The sequence below is a fragment of the Erigeron canadensis genome, chromosome 9 (genome assembly GCF_010389155.1).
Source record: "Erigeron canadensis isolate Cc75 chromosome 9, C_canadensis_v1, whole genome shotgun sequence".
Taxonomy (NCBI): Eukaryota; Viridiplantae; Streptophyta; class Magnoliopsida; order Asterales; family Asteraceae; genus Erigeron; species Erigeron canadensis.
Window position 1 is genome coordinate 33,712,003 of NC_057769.1, and position 23,158 is coordinate 33,735,160.

The 23,158-nt window shown below is 35.3% G+C and overlaps 2 protein-coding genes and 1 long non-coding RNA gene across 3 annotated transcripts; 2 read left to right on the top strand and 1 right to left on the bottom strand.

Annotated features, from left to right (window-relative positions):
- Positions 1-2,613: 2,613 nt before the first annotated feature.
- LOC122581051 (ethylene-insensitive protein 2-like) lies at positions 2,614-10,455 on the top strand. The gene is made up of 8 exons (XM_043753189.1): positions 2,614-2,761; positions 3,961-4,475; positions 4,989-5,075; positions 5,158-5,268; positions 5,369-5,581; positions 6,440-6,625; positions 6,711-9,179; positions 9,693-10,455. The coding sequence occupies exons 2-8, from the start codon at positions 4,227-4,229 to the stop codon at positions 10,032-10,034; spliced, it is 3,657 nt and encodes a 1,218-aa protein (XP_043609124.1). The 5' UTR covers positions 2,614-2,761; positions 3,961-4,226; the 3' UTR covers positions 10,035-10,455.
- Positions 10,456-12,572: 2,117 nt separating this feature from the next.
- Positions 12,573-14,539, bottom strand: LOC122581053. The gene is made up of 4 exons (XR_006320963.1): positions 14,456-14,539; positions 14,252-14,369; positions 14,040-14,157; positions 12,573-12,967 (listed from the first exon to the last, which is right to left on the bottom strand). It is a non-coding gene; the product is annotated as an uncharacterized LOC122581053 (long non-coding RNA).
- A 1,201-nt stretch (positions 14,540-15,740) lies between these two features.
- LOC122581052 (isocitrate dehydrogenase [NAD] catalytic subunit 5, mitochondrial) lies at positions 15,741-20,598 on the top strand. The gene is made up of 7 exons (XM_043753190.1): positions 15,741-16,039; positions 17,306-17,626; positions 17,696-17,857; positions 17,935-18,009; positions 18,547-18,656; positions 18,757-18,829; positions 20,054-20,598. The coding sequence occupies exons 1-7, from the start codon at positions 15,878-15,880 to the stop codon at positions 20,243-20,245; spliced, it is 1,095 nt and encodes a 364-aa protein (XP_043609125.1). The 5' UTR covers positions 15,741-15,877; the 3' UTR covers positions 20,246-20,598.
- The last annotated feature ends 2,560 nt before the right edge of the window (positions 20,599-23,158 follow it).

The window sequence follows — 23,158 nt, forward strand, 5'->3', positions numbered from 1 at the left end:
CATCACCCCCCCCCCCCCCACACACACACCACCTATCGTTGCCACCATCACCCGTCGTAGCTATCAACACCACATGCCGCATCGTGTGGGTATACGAGTATACAACTAGTCTTATACGATATAATAATTTAGATAGCTTACTATTTTTAATCAATATCTTACCATACCAAAACAAAGTACCATCATAAATGAACATCAAAATATAGCCTATAAGTGTCAAGTGTACTTGATTATTTGGAAACGACACATAACGTATATTATGTTATTGAATTGAACCAGTTTTTGTTATCATTAGAAGTCTCGCTATAATGATAGTCACAATTCACAAAGGGTTGCTATCTTGCGAGTATGAGCCAATTCCTAAAAATAGTTCTTACTTTGAAGGGTAAAATGCATTTCATATGCATAAAACTTGAATTGTTTATAAATCGCCCCACACATGCTAATATACAATTAATTTACTTTTAACTTTCTATAAAGATGACATTACTATTATTATTATTATTATTATTATTATTATTATTACTACTACTACTATATAAGTATATATATGGAAAATGAAATATGCAATCGCGATCATTATCCTTAGGATAAAAATTACACATTAAACTTTGGGTGAGGATTCCCTCAAGTTGTCATCAACTTGAGGGGTCAAGTTATGATGATCTCAACCCTTGAATTAAAATCAAGGGTCCAGATTTGATAATTATTTTTGAATTTTAATCCTTGATTTTAATTTAAGGGTCAAGATCCTCCAAATTTTACCCCTCAAATTGGGATAACTTGAGAGGATCTCTACCCTTAAACTTTTTAGCTTATAAATATACACAATTCCCTCTTTGATTATTTAAGTTGTTGCATCTAATACATTCATGGGATGATTAGTCTTAAGTATATATTAACTAACAAATCATAAGTAAAGATTTTAAATTCTTGTTACAACAAAACAAATCTACTGTATAACAAATATTCTACTATATTATTTATGTGTAAGTTTGAATCTAAACTTTCATACTAAGACCTCTCCTTATAAGGAACTACTTCTACCCGTTTCTAACACTATTCATCACTTCTAGACACACCAAGACACACCCCTCCTTATAACCTCCACTTTTAACACACTTCTAACACTATCATCCATTATTATATTATTTCATTTTTATTTTTCACAAAACTAAACAAACACATTTTATTATAATTAAAACACATTTTATTATTAAAAAACACATTACAATACTTAAAAAAAACCATAAAACACATTACATTTATTTTAAAATTAAACGTTAAACTAAAAGGCATAAATAAAAAAAGTTGGAGGGCTAAACTATAATTATGAAATAACAAACTATAATTATTATATCGTAAATTGATAAAAGTTGGAGGGCTAAACTGAAATCTAAATTTACTTTTGTCTCTTTCCTGTAGTCTTCTTTTTTAGCACATATATATATGATACATATATATACATATATACATATATCTTTCCACAAACATCATATATATATATATATATCTTTCAATGATTAAAAATGTTTTTTTTAATTTAAATGGCTTTTAATCGGAAAAGGGACCCACCACAAGCCCCAAAACATGCGTTTGAAATTAGAAGAAAGCCCCCGACGCGAGCCCGGACGCAGGTCGTGCTAGTAGTGTCTGGGAGGGTGGCTGCGTCGGAAGTGCGGCGGACGGAGGGGAGACGTTCTGCGGTTTAAGAGACAAGGTTTTTACCAACCTCCAAATTAGAAAACAACTAAAAGTGTAAGAACATTATGATTTCGCAAATAGGTAATTTAAATGATAATCATGTCTATATGTCCAACTCATGACTAATCATTCACTAATAATATCATGCCATATCATTTCATGTCTCTCTCATACTATATCACGTCTAACCAATGACAACCATGTCACTCTCATTCCTCAACATGTCTCACTATTTTCTTCCAATCATACAAACTCTCTCTTATCTCTTATCCAATTCCCCTCCCCAATTATTATCTCACTCTTTCTCTCTCTTTCATGCCTCCACGGCAATATTTGTCTAACTCCCGCATATCTCCCCTATGCCTAACCCTTGGTGATTGTGTTGCCGGACATGGTGCATACCTAGCCCATGTCGTGTCTCATTGTCATCAATCTAATGAGTATTTAATATATGTGATATTAGTATATTTTAAAAAAACGACATCCTTGTTAGCTAATTGAAAATTGTAAAAACGTTATAATTCTGCATATAGTAAATACGAGTATGTAACTAACTAAAAATGTACAAATGACTCTAGTGTCCAAACGAAATTTTTAGTGCAAGTGGTTCGGGTCTAAAAGATATATTTAGCGAACCTTCTTTTGAATAATACTAGTATCTTTGATTTTTCTGCAAGGGAAAACTTTAATCTTTTTACTGAAATTGATTTTCTCCAACTCCTGGAAACATAAAAGAAACCCTTTTTTTTTGTTTTCTTTTACCACTGTAACTTTTTTAGTGGATTTGAGTAGTATCTCATTTAGCTTTTTCTGACTCCAAGATAGCTTCTCTCACAGCCAGTGCTACAATAATTAGTTATTACACACTATTTATTTACTCATTCATCAATATATACACACACTTTCTGTATCTATCATTTCTCCTCTCTCTCTCCCATTTTCTTTACACACCCATCTGATCCAACTCTGAAAAAAAGTACATATCTTTCATCTTCTTCGTCTTTCCATCAAAACCCACATACCAAAACATCCCCAAGAACACCAATAATCAATAAAGGTAACACTTTTTTCAACAAAACCTTAGTATCTATAAAAAGTCAAAGTTTGACCTTTTTTTTTTCCTTCAAGATTTCTGCTTTATTTTTCTGGGTTTTTGATTATGAATATAGATGTATGAATCTTGTTAGATCCCAGTACTTAAAGGTTTAAACTTTAGCTTATTTTTAGGGGTTTGACTAAATTTGGGGTTTTGGGGTTTTTGATTGAAGATCTGAGTTGCTTATTGAGTTCATGGCCTTAATGAATTTGTAATTTGTTTTATAGAAATAACTTTTGTTTTTCATAAATAAATTTGATTTTATATGTATTTGATGTAAAAATGGATAACCGAACCATTAATATTGCTCATATTAGTCCAAGAGAAAAGGTATATCGGATAACGTAACACTATGTTTAAAGGGACATGGTCCGAGATATGAACTTTTGACTTCTGCTTTTATGTTGTATGTCTCGCCACTAAGCTATCATCGGCGGACAATATGATATACCTGCTTATGAATGTACTAATGATGTCTGATAATCAAATTAGGCTATATAAAAGTTAATAATTAGAGAAAGGTTAAATTTGGCTATATAAAGTTATGTTCCATATTTGTTGGAAATATAGTGTTTTGCAATTTAAAAGACAGTTTTTGGACAATTTTGCACATGATTAGCAACAAGTCAACAACTTAACTAACTTTTTTCAAAAGTTTTTAAATAAAGAATGGCAATTGGGAACATTAATATTTGTTTTCGGGTGATTTTCTTTTGTAATGATTTAACAAGTTGATGAAATAGCTATTTCTAAATAGAGTTGAAATCACAAGCTAGGAATGAAGTGATAATCTAATGTGGCTTTGATCTTTGGCTCTTACCTGGTATCCTTCGATTGTTATATGAAGGCTACTATGGAATGTAATTTTCAACTCTTCGTTAGCTGAATTATGAGTATCTCGTGCATAACGAATGCCTTATCTCCTGTACACAAACACACACGCTATACATGTATCCTTAAATAGTTAAATTGTAAATGTTTAAGAATTTTCTTTTTATGGTGTAGCATCCACGTATCCATATCTGTATCCATGTATGTGTGCAACTTAGTTTGGAAATAATGCTTGTCAATAAATTGCATAAATACTTTTGAACTGTATTCCTGTGATTTTTTAGTTTTGCGTTACATTTGTTTGTTTATGTTTTGTTTTTGTGGATCAGGTTTTTGTTTTCAGTCGTTCGGTTTGTTTTGTACGGGATGTTCATGTCAAGTTTGGATATATATAGTTCAAACTGATATGAAGGTGGTTATGATTGTGACCACGACAAGTGTCAAAGTTTTGTTATGCCTACAATTGTCATGTGATTGAAACAGCTGGAGCAAATATCAGCAATTAGACAGCTTTGAAGATTTACATAGCCGCAGATTGGTCAGTTGTATGACTGGAATTTTGTTTCGATATTAGCATCATTACACTAATTTTGAAATGGAGACCAAGGATTTGATGACAAAACCTGAACCAAGAATGAAACACAGGCTGCTTCCGGCTGTTTTACCTGTGATATTTATTGCACTCACATATGTAGATCCTGGAAAATGGGTTGCAGCTATTGAAGGAGGAGCACGTTTTGGTAATGATCTCATTGTTATTATGTTTGTATTTAGTTTGGCTGCTGTTCTGTGTCAGTACCTCTCGGCTTCTATTGCGGTGGTCACCGGAAGAAATCTTGCCCAGGTACTTGGTTGCTTATGGTGGTGCTTCTTAATGATCAGTACTTTTTTACGGTTTTGGGGTGCTAAGCGTTTTGAATGAGATAGTTAGATTTAATATAAGTATAAAACAATCTACCGAAAATAGTGTTTAGATGGGCTTCTGCTTTACGAAGTTGTTATAATAAGATAACCAAAAAGGACATATTTGTGAAAAAGGAGAGAGATAACTAAATTTTATCTTTAGATTATTGTTGTAGCTGGAATGGCCCGAATGGAACTTTTTCGAATTGTTGAAGCTGGTTTTGAAATTTGAAAATGCTTATTCCAATCTGATTTTGTGAAAATATTTATATAATCATAAGCAAAACATATTTATGCAAACCATGCAAAACAAGTCATCGTGACTTAAAGTCATGGTAATTCCAGTTTCAAAACGCAAATCCAACCACACAGTCATTGTAGGTCTATAGATGGATATAGATTATTTTTTTTAAACCAAATTGCTTTCAATGTATTTTTTTTGATGATGATGCAGATCTGCAGATTGGAGTATGGGACAGTCACATGTGTTTTCTTGGGAGTTCAAGCGGGACTCTCTATGATCATATTAGACCTTTCAATGGTAGCTTTTGTTTCTCTTAGTTGTACCCTTTTATCCCTTTCTTAATCTGTTTACTAATGTATTAACTTTCTTATTTTGAAAGATTTTGGGAACTGCCCATGCACTTAATCTTACATTTGGCATCAGTCTGTTCACTTGTGTCCTTTTGACTTCTCTCGACGCTTTTTTATTTCCGGTTGTCTCGAGTTATCTGGTAAGCTAGATCATGTATCTTTCTGGACTGTTTACTATCACCCTTTTTTCTCTACAAATGTGGATTGATACGACGATATTCGATGTGTAATATTGTTCAGGAGAATGGAAAAGCGAGGTTTATATGCATGTGGTTGGCGACCGTTGCTTTATGTTCTTACTTCTTTGGAGTGCTTACGAGTCAACGGGATACATCACTTTCCATAGGTGGGATGCTTCCCTATTTAAGCGGGGAAAGTGTGTTTGCTTTAATGAGTCTACTCGGTGCAAGCATCATGCCTCATAATATATATCTCCATTCATCTATAGTGCAGGTATGTACAATATTGCTTTACTTGAACATAATTGCTGATCTTTATGATTTAAATATTCAATAAAAGGGTATAAGTTTAAGGATATGGGTGCATGATATTTGGTTATTTCCTTATTGGGACTCGTAGAAATGCATTTATGTATATGGGCATGCAACACATCTGTAAGACAATGACATGATCAATATAAGAAATATTTCCATCCATAATTTATACATTGAGTGTTAAAAGTCAATAGGAGACTGCAAGTCTTTGTTTTTGATGATAGAAGTGGGCAAATTCAGTATGAACTTATAAAGCCAAAGAACCGAATGGGAAGAGGCCAAAATTAACTTTATTTGGTTTAATCATCAGTTCTAGTTCTCGTTTAGAAATTGGTTCTCTGTTTGTCTCAGTTCAGAACTGGAATACTTAAACTTAGAAAGACATCGTTTAGGTTTTTGGATTTGACATAAAGACACCAAGTTGTATCTGCTTTATGTCCAGGTTTAGAACCCCACTGATTCTGGTAGGTCTGTTTTTTCAGTACTTTATTTTCTATTATCGGTTTTGGTATGATTCAATTTTAATCCAACGAAGATCTCCATTTGGCAATCAATAGAATTCTGTAGAACCACATCCAGTATTAAAGCTCGACACACCTAATTGATACAAGCATTTGACTTGTAAGTGTGTCTAATAAATTGTCAACAATGACAAAATAAAAGAATCGAACTTATAAATTTTGGTAACTTAAAACAGAAGGCTTATTAAATTTTATTCGACTTTTCGAGCAGCTATCATGAGTTATTGGTGGCACATTTTTTCTTTGACTTAGCACCTTCTCTTTCTTGATGAAATTCATCTGTGCGTATTCTACAGCAAAATCAGGGACTGACACAAGTTTCTAAGGGAGCTTTATGTCAAGACCATCTTTTCGCCATTGCATGTATCTTCAGTGGTGTTTTCCTCGTAAATTACGTTCTGATGAACTCAGCTGCAAATGTGTTTTATACTACCGGCCTTGATTTGCTTACTTTCCAAGATGCATTGTCTCTAATGGACCAGGTTATAAACATATCTTACTTCCTTGTAAATAAGCCGTGATTTTTATGAATGTTTTGTAGAATAATTTAGTTTTTAATTAATGCAGGTATTCAGGAGCCTTATGGCACCATTCGCTCTAGTTCTTCTTCTGGTTCTTTCATATCATACAACAGCGTTGACATGGAAATTCAGTGGACAGTCCGTTCTTCATAATTTTCTCAAAATCGACATCCCTGGTTGGTGTCATCACTCAACAATCAGATTCATGGCTTTAATTCCAGCTCTTTTATGTGCGTGGCATTCGGGAGCTGAGGGTACATATCAACTGATGGCATTTACCCAGATTGTGGTGGCGCTTTTGCTCCCATCATCTGTGATCCCACTTTTTCGTGTAGCTTCATCGAGATCGATTATGGGCGTGAACAGAATCTCTCAGTTTGTTGAATATCTTGTTTGGACAATTTATATTGGCATGGTCGGTTTAGAGATAGTGTTCGTGGTCGAGATGGTGTTTGGAAACAGTGATTGGGCGAGTAACTTGAGGTGGACCATGGGGACTGGCATGTCAGCCCCGTATATTGTAGTTCTTGTTACTGCAGTTTTTTCCATCTCATTTATGCTTTGTCTCGTTGTAACTCCTTTGAAATCGGCAAGTTCCCGACTCGATGTTCAGAAGTGGGATATTCAAGATATTGTCCCTGAATCATCGTTTAAAGAAAGAACTGAAGACCCGAGAGAAATTCAAGAAACGATAACATCTCATGAGAAGTCGTTAGAGTGTGAATCTGATACTTCACGTGATTTAAATTTGCCTGATGAACTACTAGACTTCGATAATGGGTCTCATTTGACTCCCATAGAAGAAAGTTCTTCTGATCTTGTTGTTACGTCACAGCAAGCTGAATCAGTGACAACAGTGGAAAGTATCTCGAGCCCAGTAACCGTCTTGAAGAAGGAAGATGATGATTTGGTTGAAAAGACATTGGTAATAGATGGAAATTCCCGTATTGTGAAGGACCATGAACGAGACATATGGGAACCCGAAGAACCACCAAAAATGGTGTCGGCAACGAATCAATCTCCAATTTTCAACGGTCCCGGGTCATTCAGGAGTCTTAGTGGGAAAACTGATGACCTCGGGAGTGGGCCTGGAAGTCTTTCAAAGCTAGCAGGATTAGGTCGGGCTGCCAGACGCCAATTGGCTACTACGTTAGATGATTTCTGGAAACTTCTTTTTGATTTGCATGGGGAGATGACACAAGATGCCAAAACTAACAAACTTGACAAATTGCTCGGGATAGACTCTAAAGTAACCATGAAGGCCAGCCCAATTATATCCAAAATGGCAAATCCAGAAATCGAGTTTAATGGCTACAACACGTCTGTGTCTAGCGGATTATCTAGTGGAGTATCTGATTCGATTTATGGGGTACAACGGGGGTCGTCTTCTTTGTTGGCGAGCTATCAACAATTACTAGATGTTTATGCACAAAACCCGAATCTCAGTGTGCTGGATTCCGAGAAACGTTACCATAGCCTCCGCTTGCCGCAAGTAACTGGTGCATTTGTTGACCAGCCGGCTACTGTTCACGGGTATCAAATCAAGTCCTATATCAATCAAACTAAACAAAGAAGTTCGGAATACATGGAACCAGTGTCTCCGAAATCACCATCATTCATTTCATCGAACTACAAAGCTCCGGTTTCCTTGACAAAAACCCAACAAAACGGGCTACGGCCGGCAAAGCCACCAGGTTTTCCGGATCCTGTTGTATCTAGGAACAACTCAATGCAACCTGAGCGAACTCATTACAATATTCAGCCAGTAGCCCCAGTTGAGAATATTCACGAGAAGAAGTATTACAGTATGCCTGATATCTCCGGTCTCCTTCCTAATCGTGATTCTAAAATTTTACCTGAACGGGATGGTACTGCAAGATACGGGACTCTCGGGCAATCAGTTTATTCTGGCCCTTCGTACCGGTCTGGGACTATTTCCAGTTATGGTGGGTTGTTGTATTCAAATTTATCCAGGGATGCTGCTGCTTACCAGCCCGTTTCCAGCTATGGCCCTGGTTTAGGGTCAGATACATGGTCCATGTGGTCCAAACAACCATCTGAACAATTTGGTGTAGCCGGAAAGGTAAACCCTCGATCACATTCGAGCACCCAAGAAGCCATACCTGCAGTAGATTCTGAAGCAAATCTTCTCAAGTCTTTTAGACTTTGCATTGTTAAACTCTTGAAGCTTGAAGGTTCTGAATGGCTGTTTAAACAGAATGGGGGTCTAGATGAGGATCTTGTTGACCGTGTGGCTGCACGTGAGAGATTTCTTTATGAAATTGAGAGCAATGAGGTGACTCGTGTGGGCCATGGTGGAGCTAAGGTTGATGAAGCAGAGTACAATAAGTATCTAGTGACCTCGGTTCCAAATTGTGGTGAGGGTTGTGTTTGGAGAATCGAGTTGATAAAAAGCTTCGGCGTATGGTGTATACGTCGGATTCTCGAACTTTCACTCATGGAAAGCAGGCCCGAGCTTTGGGGAAAGTATACATATGTTCTTAATCGTCTGCAGGTAGATTTTATTTTCAACTTATGTTTGCATGTTGACACGGGGTATTTCAATCTGCCGATTCGTGTTGGGTTAAAAACTTAAAACAGAAATAAAAGGCCTAAATGGAAACAGTTAACAAAGGTTGAAAGCCTATGTAGTGTATCTTCAATGCATAGAACCTCGTTTTATCTAGATTTTTTTTTGAAATGTCAATATATTTCTAGTTATCTTATGCGCTACTTAATGATCAAATTTTCTCATAAAAAATGTTGTGTCAAGCCACATGAGCTGCACCAAAATTTGCACCTTTTGACCCGTTACACTTTAACGACAGCCGGCATGTTCAACCCATGTGACACGCTATATATGTATAATTCTGTTTATAAAAAAGCGTTTTTGAGTTAACCCAAATCAATCCCATCTGCAACAAAAAGTGACCTGACCCGTTACTCAAACTGCCTTGTTTGCCACTCTAGTATGTTGGTCTTAATAATGTTCTCATATTAATAAATTGATTGTTGTTTCACTGTTTAGGGAATAATAGAGCCGGCATTTTCAAAACCCCGTGTGCCGACAAGCCCATGTTTCTGCCTTCAACTTCCAGACTCGTACCAACAGAGATCATCACCGCCCAAATCCTTAAGTAGTTTGCCCCCTCCGGCAAAACAGAACAGAGGGAAATCCACCACTGCTGCCAGTCTCTTGGACATAGTCAAGGATGTCGAGACGGCTATCTCGTGTAGAAAAGGTCGACCTGGTACTGCAGCTGGTGATGTGGCATTTCCAGAAGGAAAAAAGAACCTAGCGTCAGTGCTTAAACGGTACAAACGTCGGTTGCTAGCAGTGACTGCAGAGGGGCTTAGCCGGAGCCCATAGGTCTCAAGCTTCTTTGGTCTATTTAAATGAAATCTTCATTGGGTTGTTTTATAATTCACGAACAACTCGATATTTCACCCTTTCTTGGTTTCGAGGTTTTAGGTTTTGTGTACGTGTACATCGGGTATGTTGCAGGCTCTTCTGTATGCACTGAAGAATGAACGGCGATGATTGTGGTCACACTGACATGCTTGGCGTAGAATAATAGAATGTTTTTCTCCTTTTTTTTTGAGTAGATCTGGATCAAGGTCGTTATGTAGTGTAAATATTTTTATGCTAGCGACACGAGGGTCTACTATGGAAATGAGATGGGTCTTTCGTGTTTGTTTGGTTGGTTGTTTTTTTTTCCCACATAGAAACAAGTATAAACTGAATCAAAATGTTTCCTTGTAATCTTTATTAATAATATCTTTAGCATGCATATACGTTGTTTTATGGCTGATTTCAATAGAAATGTGTTGGAATTTAAAAAAAAAAAGTTGGTTGAAACTTCATGGTTTGACATCTTGGAATGTCGAACCAAGGAATATCGAGTAAAATGCTCAACTGGACTGATTCAGTATATAAGCGAGTTCATTTGAGATCGATGAACTGCTTACTTAGAGCACCCAGGTATGGCAAGGTTCTTGCACTTGCACTGTAACATCACTGCAACATTATGGAAAAGCTGATACCTTTTCACTTCGTAACCGCTGTTTTTTTCTTCCATAACTTGATTTCTTGTAAAGTTACCATTTTCACTTGTCCTCCATTACATGTGATGTGACCATCACTCACATTATGGGGGTTGGATCGCTTACTCACATGTGTGCCTGTGCACAGCGTGAGAGTTCATCTATACCAACTGCTCTTAGAAACATGTGCAAAGTCGTTCATTCACTCGAGGCATTTCGGCAGCATTGATTTTTTGCTGGAAACAATATGTTAAAACGTTTTCTTACCGAGTTACCGTATTGTAATTTTTACCTTCTTCTGATTCAAACCCCCTTATTCTAAACTAACTCAAACATGACAACATTTCTACACAAGTAGTCGCAGTGACATGCCTATACATAATATTTGTTATCCTAGAACTAATTCTAATTCTTGATAATTATTGTTATTACTCATTAGTAATGGGGCGTTTGGTTTGTTTTGGAAATAAGTATTTTCAAAGCTAAATGCCTAAAAATGAGAGAAACGTGTTTGATTGATTGTTTGTATAAATAACTTTTAATTACTACCAAATGTCAATAATTATTTTATAAAGAAATAGAAGGAAAGAAATAACAAAGAGCTACCTTTGAAGTTCGTGTGTATTTTTCCACAAACAAATTTGGCACATTCGCTAGAAAACACCCAACCCAATTTCGCCTTCATTTTTGTAAACGTTTTCCTTTTCATGAAAGACTCTACTTCATATTTGATTATTTTTCAACACGAACATCATGAGATCTTTACAAAACTCTCATATAAGAATTTCGTTAGGTTCAACCTTGGTGTTGACCAAAAAACGGTTTTAATTAGACTACACACATTTATATATATTAAAAAACACGATTAACGATAAATTAAGTATAGAGTATGCTTAATAATTAAAAATGAAGACCAACCCACTTCTATATATAGGCTACACTTATGGAAGCCTTCTCAATACAAGGCAAACACAAACTCATGCATACACTTTAAGATTAGATTACAAGATTGGACCATAACAAAAATGGCACCACTCAAGCTCTTCTTCTTGGCTTTCTTGCTTGCACTCTCACTTTCTAGCACCAATAGAGTTTTTGCCGATGACCCTATACCCAGCTTCCCAATCCCAAATTTTGGTTTGCCGTCTCCTAGCCCTCCAATGCCAATTCCACCACCAGAGTCGCCCACACCGAGCAGTCCAAACACTCCATAGCCAACTCAATCCCCAACTCCATCGCCTTGTCCAAAGGCTGATGAGTCTTCTCAATCGATAACTCCTAGCCCTTAGATAATAGTTTTTTTCTAAAATGAAGTTTCTTGCGGCTTGGGATATCAAGCATGTTTGGAGGAAGGCTCCTATATTCTTAAGAAAATAATGACATGTTTTTTGTGTCATGTAAATTGACATAAATAATGTACTAACTTGATTGTGCTAGTAATAAAATTGCCCTCTAGATTCTACAATACAATTGTTATATTGTTATACGTGACATATATATATTTTTGTTTTCTTTCTTTAAATAAATAACTAAGGTTTGAAGTCAAAATTCACAACTTTTACTTTTAGTTGATGGGAGCCATTGTTACACACTCTACCCACTTGAATTAGTCGACTATCCGATGTTGAATCTAGACATATCACATATGTGTGTTTCATCTTAACTTATCTATGTTTTCTCTTCTTACTTAGATATGAAAGAGATAAGTCATCATAAAAGTTACAAATAATAAATTAGCTTGAATTTTAGTTTTGAGAGAAAAAATCAACAGGTGTCATTTTCATAGAACTAGGATGATTGTTAGGCGTAAATCTCAGGATGTTTTTATCATTTCTTTTTGTTGTGAACTTTTCAGAATTATAAGTTTTAAAAGCAACCAAGATATCTTACTAACTTAGACTGATCGAGTAGGTTATGGACATGCTACATTTTTGAGTGAAAGTAAATGACTAATGACACATCTTTCTAAAAAGAGATGTGTTGTTTATGTTTGTCTGTTCCTCGGATTTCAGTTCAAATAAACTGGACATCGCATCACGAATGGAACCTGATCCAGCTTTTACAATGTGGCTGTTGCGATTGTCATTACCATTGCATCAGTGAACTAAGGCCTCAAGCTCCGTTTTTGGACATGAGGAGTCAGGAAAAGGATATCGGGGTGTTACACCTGTTTAGAAGTCGATAACATCAATAGCTACACCCCTGGCTCTGAATCCCATTGCAGCTTGCTTTACACATTGCATAGACAGATATGTAAGCCTGGCAACCAACAAACACATTATTTAATTGGCATATATATATAAGATATCAAAACTAGCGAGAAGCTATAGGATACAAGAGAGAGTGAATAAAACAGCTTTACAAGGGATGATAATTGAAATTAAATCAAGTCCTTGACCACTCTAAATACAGGCCGGGCTTAAAATGGCACCAAAACTACCAAACCATTTTAGTATCTAACTTGCACACTAGTCTCCGTTCCAAGTGGTAACTTAAGTTTTAATTTGTACAAAAGTCAAGTACTACTAAACCATCCCAAAACTATAACATATTATTTAATTACACAATAAAGGTACATATGTAAGTAGCTCATCATATTTTTTCTACATATATAGTTTTTGTTTTTCTCTTTCAAATGTCGTGCGGTATATCATCACCGCTAAGAAGTGTAATCAAACCTCTAGTCTCCAAACCCGTCTAGAAAATAAAAGAACAGGGGATTAAGGGGTGTTTGGTTCGTAAATCTCCAGAAGGAAAAAGAAGAAAATGTATGAAATGGTCACAAAAGGGGGCTAAACGAATTGGGCAAAATTCTGGACTGATGTAAGTTTGTGCCGCATTGGAGTTACAGTTCTGGTCTTATGCGCCATACAAGGTTATGAATGCGCCGCATAGGAGCTAAGCTCTAGTCTTATATGCTGCATGGGGTAATGAATACGTCGCAAAGTCCTTGTTTTCAGGACGATAGACAGTTGGAGTCGGTCACAAAGGAGAGTCTCGGTACATTTTGCATACACATGTGTTTGTATATGTATGTATGGAATGTTTAAATGTTATGTTTTAGGGGAAAAATTAAAACATAATCTTTTCCTAAGAATTCGCCATTGTATAAAACTATCCTTTGTTTATTACAAGCAGGGATGGATTTGACTTGTGAAACAAAGGTCGAGGTTCGATCCTTACCTCTCCCATATACCTCGTGGAAGAGGGGATTGGTTGACAACGGACTTTTTTAACCTTCGTTTACTAACTAAGAAAACGTTCTTAAAAGTTCTTTGCAACGAGAAAGATATACGTACACACTAAAAAAATAATAACAAGAATTACATACCCTCCAAGTGAAAATAACCACCCTCTTTTTCCTAATTTTATTTTGACCGAAGAAGATAGAGTGTCGACTCAAGGGCATACAGCCAAATGTGAACATGCCTTCAAGGTCCACGTCACCACTGCCGGGATTTATATATGTGAAACAAGCATGGTCCAAGTTTAGTGGTTGAATAATTAAAACAATCCTAACTACTAATTAAACATGAAACCTACATGGAAACTTAGCAACTATTTCGTCAATAGATCCGGTGGGATTACCCAAATGTTCAAAATCAACGGAACTCATTTTGTATAAGCCCACAAGAGTTTTCGTCAATAGGTATTAATGATTCTGCAGATCACCAATAATCATTATCACATATCTAACACACATCAATAATAATGACAATTTATAAAATAAATAAATAAATAACTTACTAGAAAATATAGATCGCCGACGAACGTTTATGTATTTTGAGAAAATAAATTTGAGGGTTTGGGGGGAGGGATTAGGGAGGAAAGGTGGGGACCGGTGAAAAGCTGGATCAGGGACTAATTGAATTAAAGGATTATTAATTATTATCTGTAAATGTAACTAACTATGATAAAATGTCTATGTTATATAAAAATTTGTAAAACGTCTATGTTATTTAATCAACTTTCAAATCTCGATTATTGGATGTACCTGACCAATAAAAAAGTTATATGTGGCAGCTTATATGGTTGCCACGTATACCCGGTTACATTCAATAACTAGGATTTGAAAATTCGTTACATTACATAGACATTTTACAAGAACTTTACATAACATATACATTTTATCATAGTTAGTTACATTTACAGGTAATAATTCCTTGGATTAATGAGCCTCCCATCCAGGTTCTATTCCTGACGCAGTGTATTTACACGAGAATTTGAACAAATTAAGGCTTTCTGGAATGGGGCAACCCACCAAAAAAAAAAACGCCTATGTCATCGCCCCAAACACCAAACCGAGATGGCAACCCACCAAAAAAATCGATTTTGGCGACTTATATCCGTTGCTTGCTTCTCTACCAACTCTCTGTCTCTCTCACACACACACTTTATCACCATCAACCAATAACCTAATGTCATTTGTTAGAAGTTCCCTTACCCAACATGAGTAGCCCCATTCCCCCATTTTCCTAAAAAAATCTTCTTGCTTACATGACAACACATGACGGAAGTCGCCTACTCGAAAAGTAGCCTCACTCCGGATAGCCTAACAAGTTGTATCATTTCTTGTTATTTTAGTTAAGTTGTTATCACTCATCAATCGTTCTATACAAAATAAGCATTTTAGTAAAAATATGATTGTTTACAACTAACATACTATATTTCTTGTATTTTTGTTTAGTGGGTATCACTCATCAATCATCCTTTTTAAATTTAGTCTTTTAACTTTAGGTAAGATTGTAAAAAAATATGATTGTTTACATTTAACATTCTCATAATATAATGTTTCAGGAAGTCTGATATCATTTTTGTCTCTTCATTCTAGTATTAACCATTTGATTAAAAACCTTTGGTAACAATATACAGCCTTTTGATTTATTGACTTACTAAAATATGTTTTGACCCTAACCACTCTAATTTTCTTTGGAATTTCTTTTTGAAAATTCTATTAGTGGACCCACCCAATCACACAAACCGCATATATCAAACTTCCCATTTTTTCAATAATGCAAAAGCCTAATAATAATAAAAAATTAAAATATACTCCGTAAATAATATTCCTTCTTTTTTTCTCATATCATCATAAATTCATAATAATCAATCAAATCAATTTTGTAAAACCTAAATTTCATAATTATAATAATTTTAATTTAATAATAATCAATGGCTACGCAAATCGCTAGACGAATCCTTCGCAACCGTACAGCAATCACCAATGAATTGTTTAGCAGCCGCCGGAGCTTTTCCAGCTCACCGGGCCTGATCCGTGCAACTCTTTTCCCCGGCGACGGTATCGGTCCTGAAATCGCTGAATCCGTCAAACAGGTACCTTTTCCTAATTTTTGTTTTCTCAGTTTTTGACTTTTTTTTAGGTTTTCAATTAATTTTGTGTATATATATTTGTATCATCATTTTTAATTTATATATGTGTATGTATGTATGTATGTAGCTATTGTTATTATTATAAAATTTTTTTTGACTTTTTAAAAAATGATATATAAATATTGTGTGATAATTAATTGAGATGTTAGTTATTGTTAGTGTTGAATTATATGATGAAACTGTTGGCTTGTATGTGTGTAGATTTTTGCCAGAAAAACGAATAAATGTCGAATCGTATTCGTTTGTCGAAAACTGGGAATGAGTTTGATTAAATTTCTATCGTATTTTGATTGAATTTGTTTAATGAATTGTTCAACTGCTGGCTAGTATTTAGATTAAATATGAAATGTGGAGTTCTCTTTTAAAATGTGAGCTATCATTCAGAGTGTTTGCTTTCTTAGTGGAAATGTGGAACTATGGATTTTTCATGTTGTATGGAACTATGGATCATTGGGCTATCAAGCTTATGAGCCACACAGTGAAACTATGGGAATAAGGGTTGAGATAAAAATGTTCATTTTTTATTAGTATCTGTGTACTGAAAGTCTAGGATGATAAGATAGAGGATGTTACGGGCTCTTTAGAAATAAAGTCCCTTAAGTTATATGGCAATATCGTCGATGGAATAGGAATAGGGGAATAGCATTGTGCTACAGGTGTGTGGGCGTAGTGGTAATGTTTCACTCTTGCAAAAAGAAGTTGTAGTGTTTCACTAAATATATGCTAGTTTTATTGGATGAGTTGGGGCATGCTGTGAATCATATGGCAGAATTATACACCTATAGAAACCAATAATATGAGTTAAAAGGTGAAGATGAGTTCACATGATAGTGAGGAATAGGGTTAAAGTTATGATATATGACAGAATTGTTGCATTTGCCTTTAGCTGTTCTACAATAATTCAGAGGCAACCTTCAGTTTCATCCCAAGCTTGGTTATTTATTGTTTATGTGTAATTGTTTTGAATGATGACACGTAGTATGATAAGATATCATCACCATAAAAATGACTTGTGTAAATCTTTGAGATTAAACCGAATTCACTTTGGTTTTTTCTCTTTCTATCTTCCTTAGTCACACCAATATGTATTTTTAGATTTGCCTTGTAAGTAATGTTAATTTTACTTTTTTTCCATCTTGCTTGTCATAACAGTATGAATATTCAAATGCAACTCTCAAGTAATTTTAGTTTTTCTTTCGATATTTGTAGGTATTTAATGCTGCAGAGGTTCCAATTGAATGGGAAGAACATTTTGTGGGGACCGAAGTTGATCCTAGAACTCAAAGTTTTCTGACATGGGAAAGTCTAGAATCAGTAAGAAGAAATAAGGTGGGCCTGAAAGGACCAATGGCTACACCCATTGGAAAAGGTCATCGTTCTTTGAACCTTACCTTAAGGAAAGAGCTGAATCTGTATGCAAATGTTAGACCTTGCTACAGTTTACCTGGTTATAAGACTCGATACGACGATGTTAATCTAGTTACAATCCGTGAAAACACGGAGGGAGAATACAGTGGTCTTGAACATCAGGTAAGCATGGTTGATCATATCACAATAAAGTAATAAGTTGAATGGTGTAATAACTGTTTTTGACGTCAGGTGGTGCGGGGAGTAGTTGAAAGTCTCAAAATCATTACCCGTCAGGCAAGTCTGAGGGTGGCGGAATATGCTTTTTATTATGCTAAGACCCATGGAAGAGACAGAGTATCTGCTGTGCACAAAGCTAACATCATGCAGATGTCTGATGGTCTATTTCTGCAGGTGTTACTTAGAAAATATTATATATCTAAGTAGCTCTTTTTATGATGTATTATGCTGATATTTTCTTTCACTTATAGTGTTGTCGTGAAGTTGCTGAGAAGTACCCTGAGATAAAGTACGAGGAGGTTGTCATTGACAATTGCTGCATGATGGTAGGGGCTCTTATTTCTTTAGTTGCATTATGTGTGTTGAACTTTATGAATTTCAAAACGTGATACGAGTTGTGACTAGTGTTACAATGCATCATGGCTGCAACAATATCTTTAGAGGTGTGTTGTTCAGTTGTACATTTTAACGGGTAAAATAGGTACAATAAAAAAAGCTAAAAGTGGAACAGGGGTCAAATGAACTAAGTTTCCTGGAAACTATTTTTACTACCTGTAACCTCTTGACTTGTTCAAAGGTTCAGATAACTGTTGTAATAGACTAATAGTTTTGTTTTGTAATAATAGATAATACATTAAAAGAGTTCTTTTAAAGTGGAAAAATAAGTGTTTGTGCCAAATCCAACTAGGATTTGTCTGTTTTGACGAGTTTTAGAAAATGATGTTTTTAAAGTTGAATCTGTCGCGCAACCTACCTGAACCGCCTATCTTGCTACCTCTAAAAAGCATAATGCAGCCATTTGTCACGTTGAGATTTAACTTGAAATGAGAAAATGACTTGTTAATTTTCTTATGGATATGTAGCTTGTGAAGAACCCATTACTATTTGATGTTTTAGTAATGCCTAACCTTTATGGTGACATCATAAGTGATCTTTGTGCCGGGCTAATTGGAGGATTGGGTTTAACACCCAGGTATTGTTTTTATTTTTGGATATCTGTATTTTCTTTTGTATTTTCCCTCTCCTTTTGAGTTTCAAATCCATTTACTCATATGACTCAATATGATCTCCAGCTTAAACATTGGGGAGGGTGGTATTGCTCTTGCCGAGGCTGTTCATGGTTCCGCTCCTGATATTGCTGGAAAGGTTAGCATTAGACACATTTTATTAATGAAGTATTATAAGAGTGTACATGGAATTCTGTTTGGTCCCAATTGATATGACGATATATCTGCCACCACATTGCTAAATAACTGAAAGAACAAAGGCATGTAGCTTAGGGTCAACCTTTTTGTAGTTTATTAAGTTTCTAGATTTAAAAGGCTAATACCTCACACCAGAATTGCTATACATTGTATTAGAGGTCAACTTGTTGGCATCTACATGACTACATGAAACAGTTGGAGCGGATTATAGTCTCTTTAGCTGGTGAAATGGTAAATTAAGAACAATAGTTTAGAAGATAATGGGTTGAAAGTCACCCGAATTATGTTCTTGCACCACTTGTGGAAATAATTTAACTTTTTTTAATCTTATTTTATCCACTAATGCGCTATTGAAAAGGTAATCTGTTTGTTTGGACAAGGTGTGTACCTTGTCACCTCAACTGGGGACCTTAGCCATGCCGAAAGTTGACCTTTTTGAATCATTTACCCAATCCACCCATGTAGCTTTTTTTTTCATGTCCAACACCACTAACATACCCACACGTGTAATGTTAAATTTTTAACTTCTCGAGATTGCCTGGCAGTTAGTAGGAAAAAGGGACCAAAGGGCCTTTGGTCTAGCGTTATTTGGTATGGGTTGAAGTCTCTCACGTAAAAAACTTGGTTTAATTAGGTGGTAGTATATGTAATTCTTTGCTTTAAAAAAGAAAAGAAAAGAGGGTAACGAGTCAAACTTTTATGAAAAATCAGTAGGAAAACATTGTTCAGCTGGTTTAACTTCTGAAAATCAATTATGTTGGTCTATAAAAGTATTCACTTACCTTGATTGTTTTGTCTGTTCATTAGCTAAAAGAATTCTGTTCTACTATTCTACTAGTTAATCAACCCGGGTTCAACCCGGGTTAACTGATAGACGTTTTGCAAATAAACCGAATGATACTCGGGTAGCTTTAAAATATGTTGTCATATTAAATGTATAATAACAGCGTTAAATAAGTTGAAAAGTTATGATAAATTATCTATACTATATTATAAAGCAGATTCCCCCTGTCTAACATTTTTAAGTTTCAACATTTACTTCCCAAAATGCCCCTTTTACTAATTCTATATTACCAAACACCCTTTCTCTCTCCTCAAATGTCAACCAATCTATAACTAAACAAATATCGTGCACTAATGATTACCATATTGTTACTTCATGTAGAATTTGGCAAACCCAACTGCGTTGCTACTGAGTGCAGTGTCAATGCTTCACCATTTGGATCTTACTGAGAAAGCCGATATGATTCAGGAAGCTGTACTGAAGACAATTGCAGAAGGCAAATACCGAACTGGTGACCTTGGTGGTTCTTCAACAACCACTGAATTCACAAAAGCTATTATAGGCAATCTTTGAGTACCAAGTGCTGCAATTGCATATAAAATTCGATTTTTTTTTATCTTACGCAACACTAATTTTGCATTCATGTACTATTTGGAGTTGTGGGAGAGGGGAAATTAGACCCGCAACAAGAATTTTTTTGTGATTTCAGTTGGGCCATGAGAAGATACTTCTTAAAAGAGAGCTTGTGCAGCTGGCATGCTTCTATTGGTTGGTATTACTTGTAATTTATGAATAAACATCATCACTTTGAGTTTGAGGTCGTCCTCATCTTTTTCTTTCTAACTTATTTCAGAAAAGCTTTTGATGATAACTTGGTATTTAGTTCAGAAAAAAAATGTTGGAAATAAATAGTTCCTTTTTCCTCCTGCTGCTCCCTTTTTTTTTTTGCTTGGTTATGGTAGTAGTGGTGTTTTCTTATATTATTAATCTACGAAAACCATTTTGATTAAATAATTTTAAGTCTTTAGTAATGGTCGAGTAGTTACTCGTATTATTTAATTTGTTGTTTGATTCGATGGTTCATATTAGGTTGAAAATTTTATGATGGCATTGACCCCAAAGAGGGAGTATGTGCTTTTTCTCATAACTTGATGAAAATTCAGGCGTTTTATTGTAACAATATTATCTGATGATATTCATCTGTTTTATGGTCAGTGGAGGTCTAAAAACTTGGTCAATATTAACGAATTGCTACGAATGATTAAAACTTAAAAGCATTTTTTGTTCAAATTGCATAGAGTATACATTTAGGTGTTAACTAATGGACAAGACACCAAGTTGTCTTTTTTTTTTTTTTTTTTTTTTTTTTGTATAGTCTGATAAAGAAGTTATAAACTCGTCTTTCTTTGTTTAGTCTGATATTCGTTGAATTTAAGAACTTTCGATACATGTTTGGGGACATTCATGTTTCTCAACATAGTTTTTTTCTTTTTATATATTTGAACTGCAAATTTCATTTCAAATAAAAAACACAACTAGCCAGAAGCTATAAGACATACAAGCTAACAAGTCAAAAACGAGAAATTACCCCAATCATTCCATGAAATATTCCTATTTATATAACGAGTTCTTATCCATAAATATGATACCAAAGAGACGTGCTTGCATTCGAAAATCAGTTCGTTTCTTGTCTTAAATAAGCTCCAAATAGATGTTAGGATAATAGCATTGATCACCTTTCTTAATCTTCTTAATGTTTGACTTGTTTCGTGATTTTTCAACTAGTTTTCCGCGCTAAATGCAAATATTGGCTGTAATATACAATTTTACACCATGAAGCAACTTGGGCTCAAATCTGATGTGCAATTTCGCAGTCACTGAAATTATGATTTGTGTCTTCTTCATAGATGTGAAATAATGGCCAGTAACTTGATTGAAGATAAACACCTCTCCTTGTGGACGCTTTTCTTGTAGGAATCCTCTCTTTCATCGCCCCATCCAAAGATATTTTATTTGATTGGGATCCAATTGCCCCATTTGAATGTGGATTCTTGGTTAGCTAGTGCCAATTTTTGTAACACGGTCTTCACTTCTCATTAAACTCACGGAAAAACCTTTTGCTTGATTCTGTCCACAACCAACAGTTTCACTAGGTGAAGGCCTAAAGTCTGATAACAACAATTTGCATTCATTGAATTAAAGTTGCTCTTCAAGAGATATAATTTGGCTGTTTCCGTCTCCAATTCCATTTAACTAACTCATCATGCATATAAAAACAATCACAAACAAGAATGGACTTACATGGCTCGAGGTAGTAAACATCAGGAAGTTGTTCTTTGAACGGTTTTTATGTAGCCCAAGTATCAATCCAAAATCTCAGAGTTACCCATACCAAGTTTCCCTTTAATTAGATACATAGATTTATTGCCAAGTACCAGTAGTTCTCAAGACCTGCCGAGAACTGGTCATCTTTTGTTCGAATTGTGGATCGAGTGAATCAACCTTTTCCATAATCGATTTTCTTTTGTCTTGTATCTCCACCACCATTTAGATAATAACGCAATGTTAAAAATCCCTAAAACTCACCCAGATTTTAGGGTCTGGTTATTTGCTCGCAAGTGACCCAAGAAAACTTTGTTGTTTCTGAATTGCTTCTCCAATACAATCACAAACATTGACTCCATAAAGAAATAATTTTGAAAATTTGATTTTCGTACCGGAGATAATGTGAAAATACCCAAGGAGATGCTTTATGAGTGTGATATTCTAATATTTCAAGTCCCTTATAATGATAGCGTCATCCGCGTAAACAAGGTGGGAACTTTTTGGCCTGTGGTTTGGAGCTTTGAAACAATGAAACAAACTTCAACACATGTTTTTTGAATCAAACAAGGTGGGAAATTATTGGACCGTGGTTTGGAGCTGTAAAACCATGAAACAAACTTGGTCACATGTTTTTTGAATCGTACAAGAAAGCACTTCCATCCAAATGATAGAGAGAAACGGGGATAATGGGTCTCCCTGCCTGGTACCTTTTTGACATCTAAACTCATAAGTTGGAAAGCCATTAACAAGCACTGAAGATCTTGATGCTAATAAGATACTTAAAGTCCATTGACACCATAATACTGTCAAAATTTCTCGACATATATCTTGAAAAGCATCAGCTTTGATCTCTTTTTCTTTGATCTTGAGATGATTTCATGAATCATAAGAGGGCCATCCACTATGTTTCCACTAGATAATAAGCCGGATTGTGTTTCAGATATGAATGAATTGATAACCAAGTTGAGGAGATTGCGGAGAATTTTGGAGATGATTTTGTTCAATGAGCCACTCGGTGTGATTGGCTTGAATTCATTTAATGAATTTTTGGTATGAGGGTGATAAAGATAGAGCTCGCCCCATGAGGAAATTGAGAATCTCACAATAGCCATTATATCGAAATGAAGAAAATCCCAATGTTTCTCAACATATTTATATGAG

Coding starts and splice junctions, on each gene's coding strand:
- LOC122581051 (XM_043753189.1), top strand. CDS start 4,227: ATGGAGACCAAGGATTTGATGACAAAACCTGAACCAAGAATGAAACAC. Junction 5,076..5,157: donor TCATATTAGACCTTTCAATG/GTAGCTTTTGTT, acceptor TTATTTTGAAAG/ATTTTGGGAACTGCCCATGC. Junction 5,269..5,368: donor CGGTTGTCTCGAGTTATCTG/GTAAGCTAGATC, acceptor AATATTGTTCAG/GAGAATGGAAAAGCGAGGTT.
- LOC122581052 (XM_043753190.1), top strand. CDS start 15,878: ATGGCTACGCAAATCGCTAGACGAATCCTTCGCAACCGTACAGCAATC. Junction 16,040..17,305: donor TCGCTGAATCCGTCAAACAG/GTACCTTTTCCT, acceptor CGATATTTGTAG/GTATTTAATGCTGCAGAGGT. Junction 18,657..18,756: donor GGATTGGGTTTAACACCCAG/GTATTGTTTTTA, acceptor TATGATCTCCAG/CTTAAACATTGGGGAGGGTG.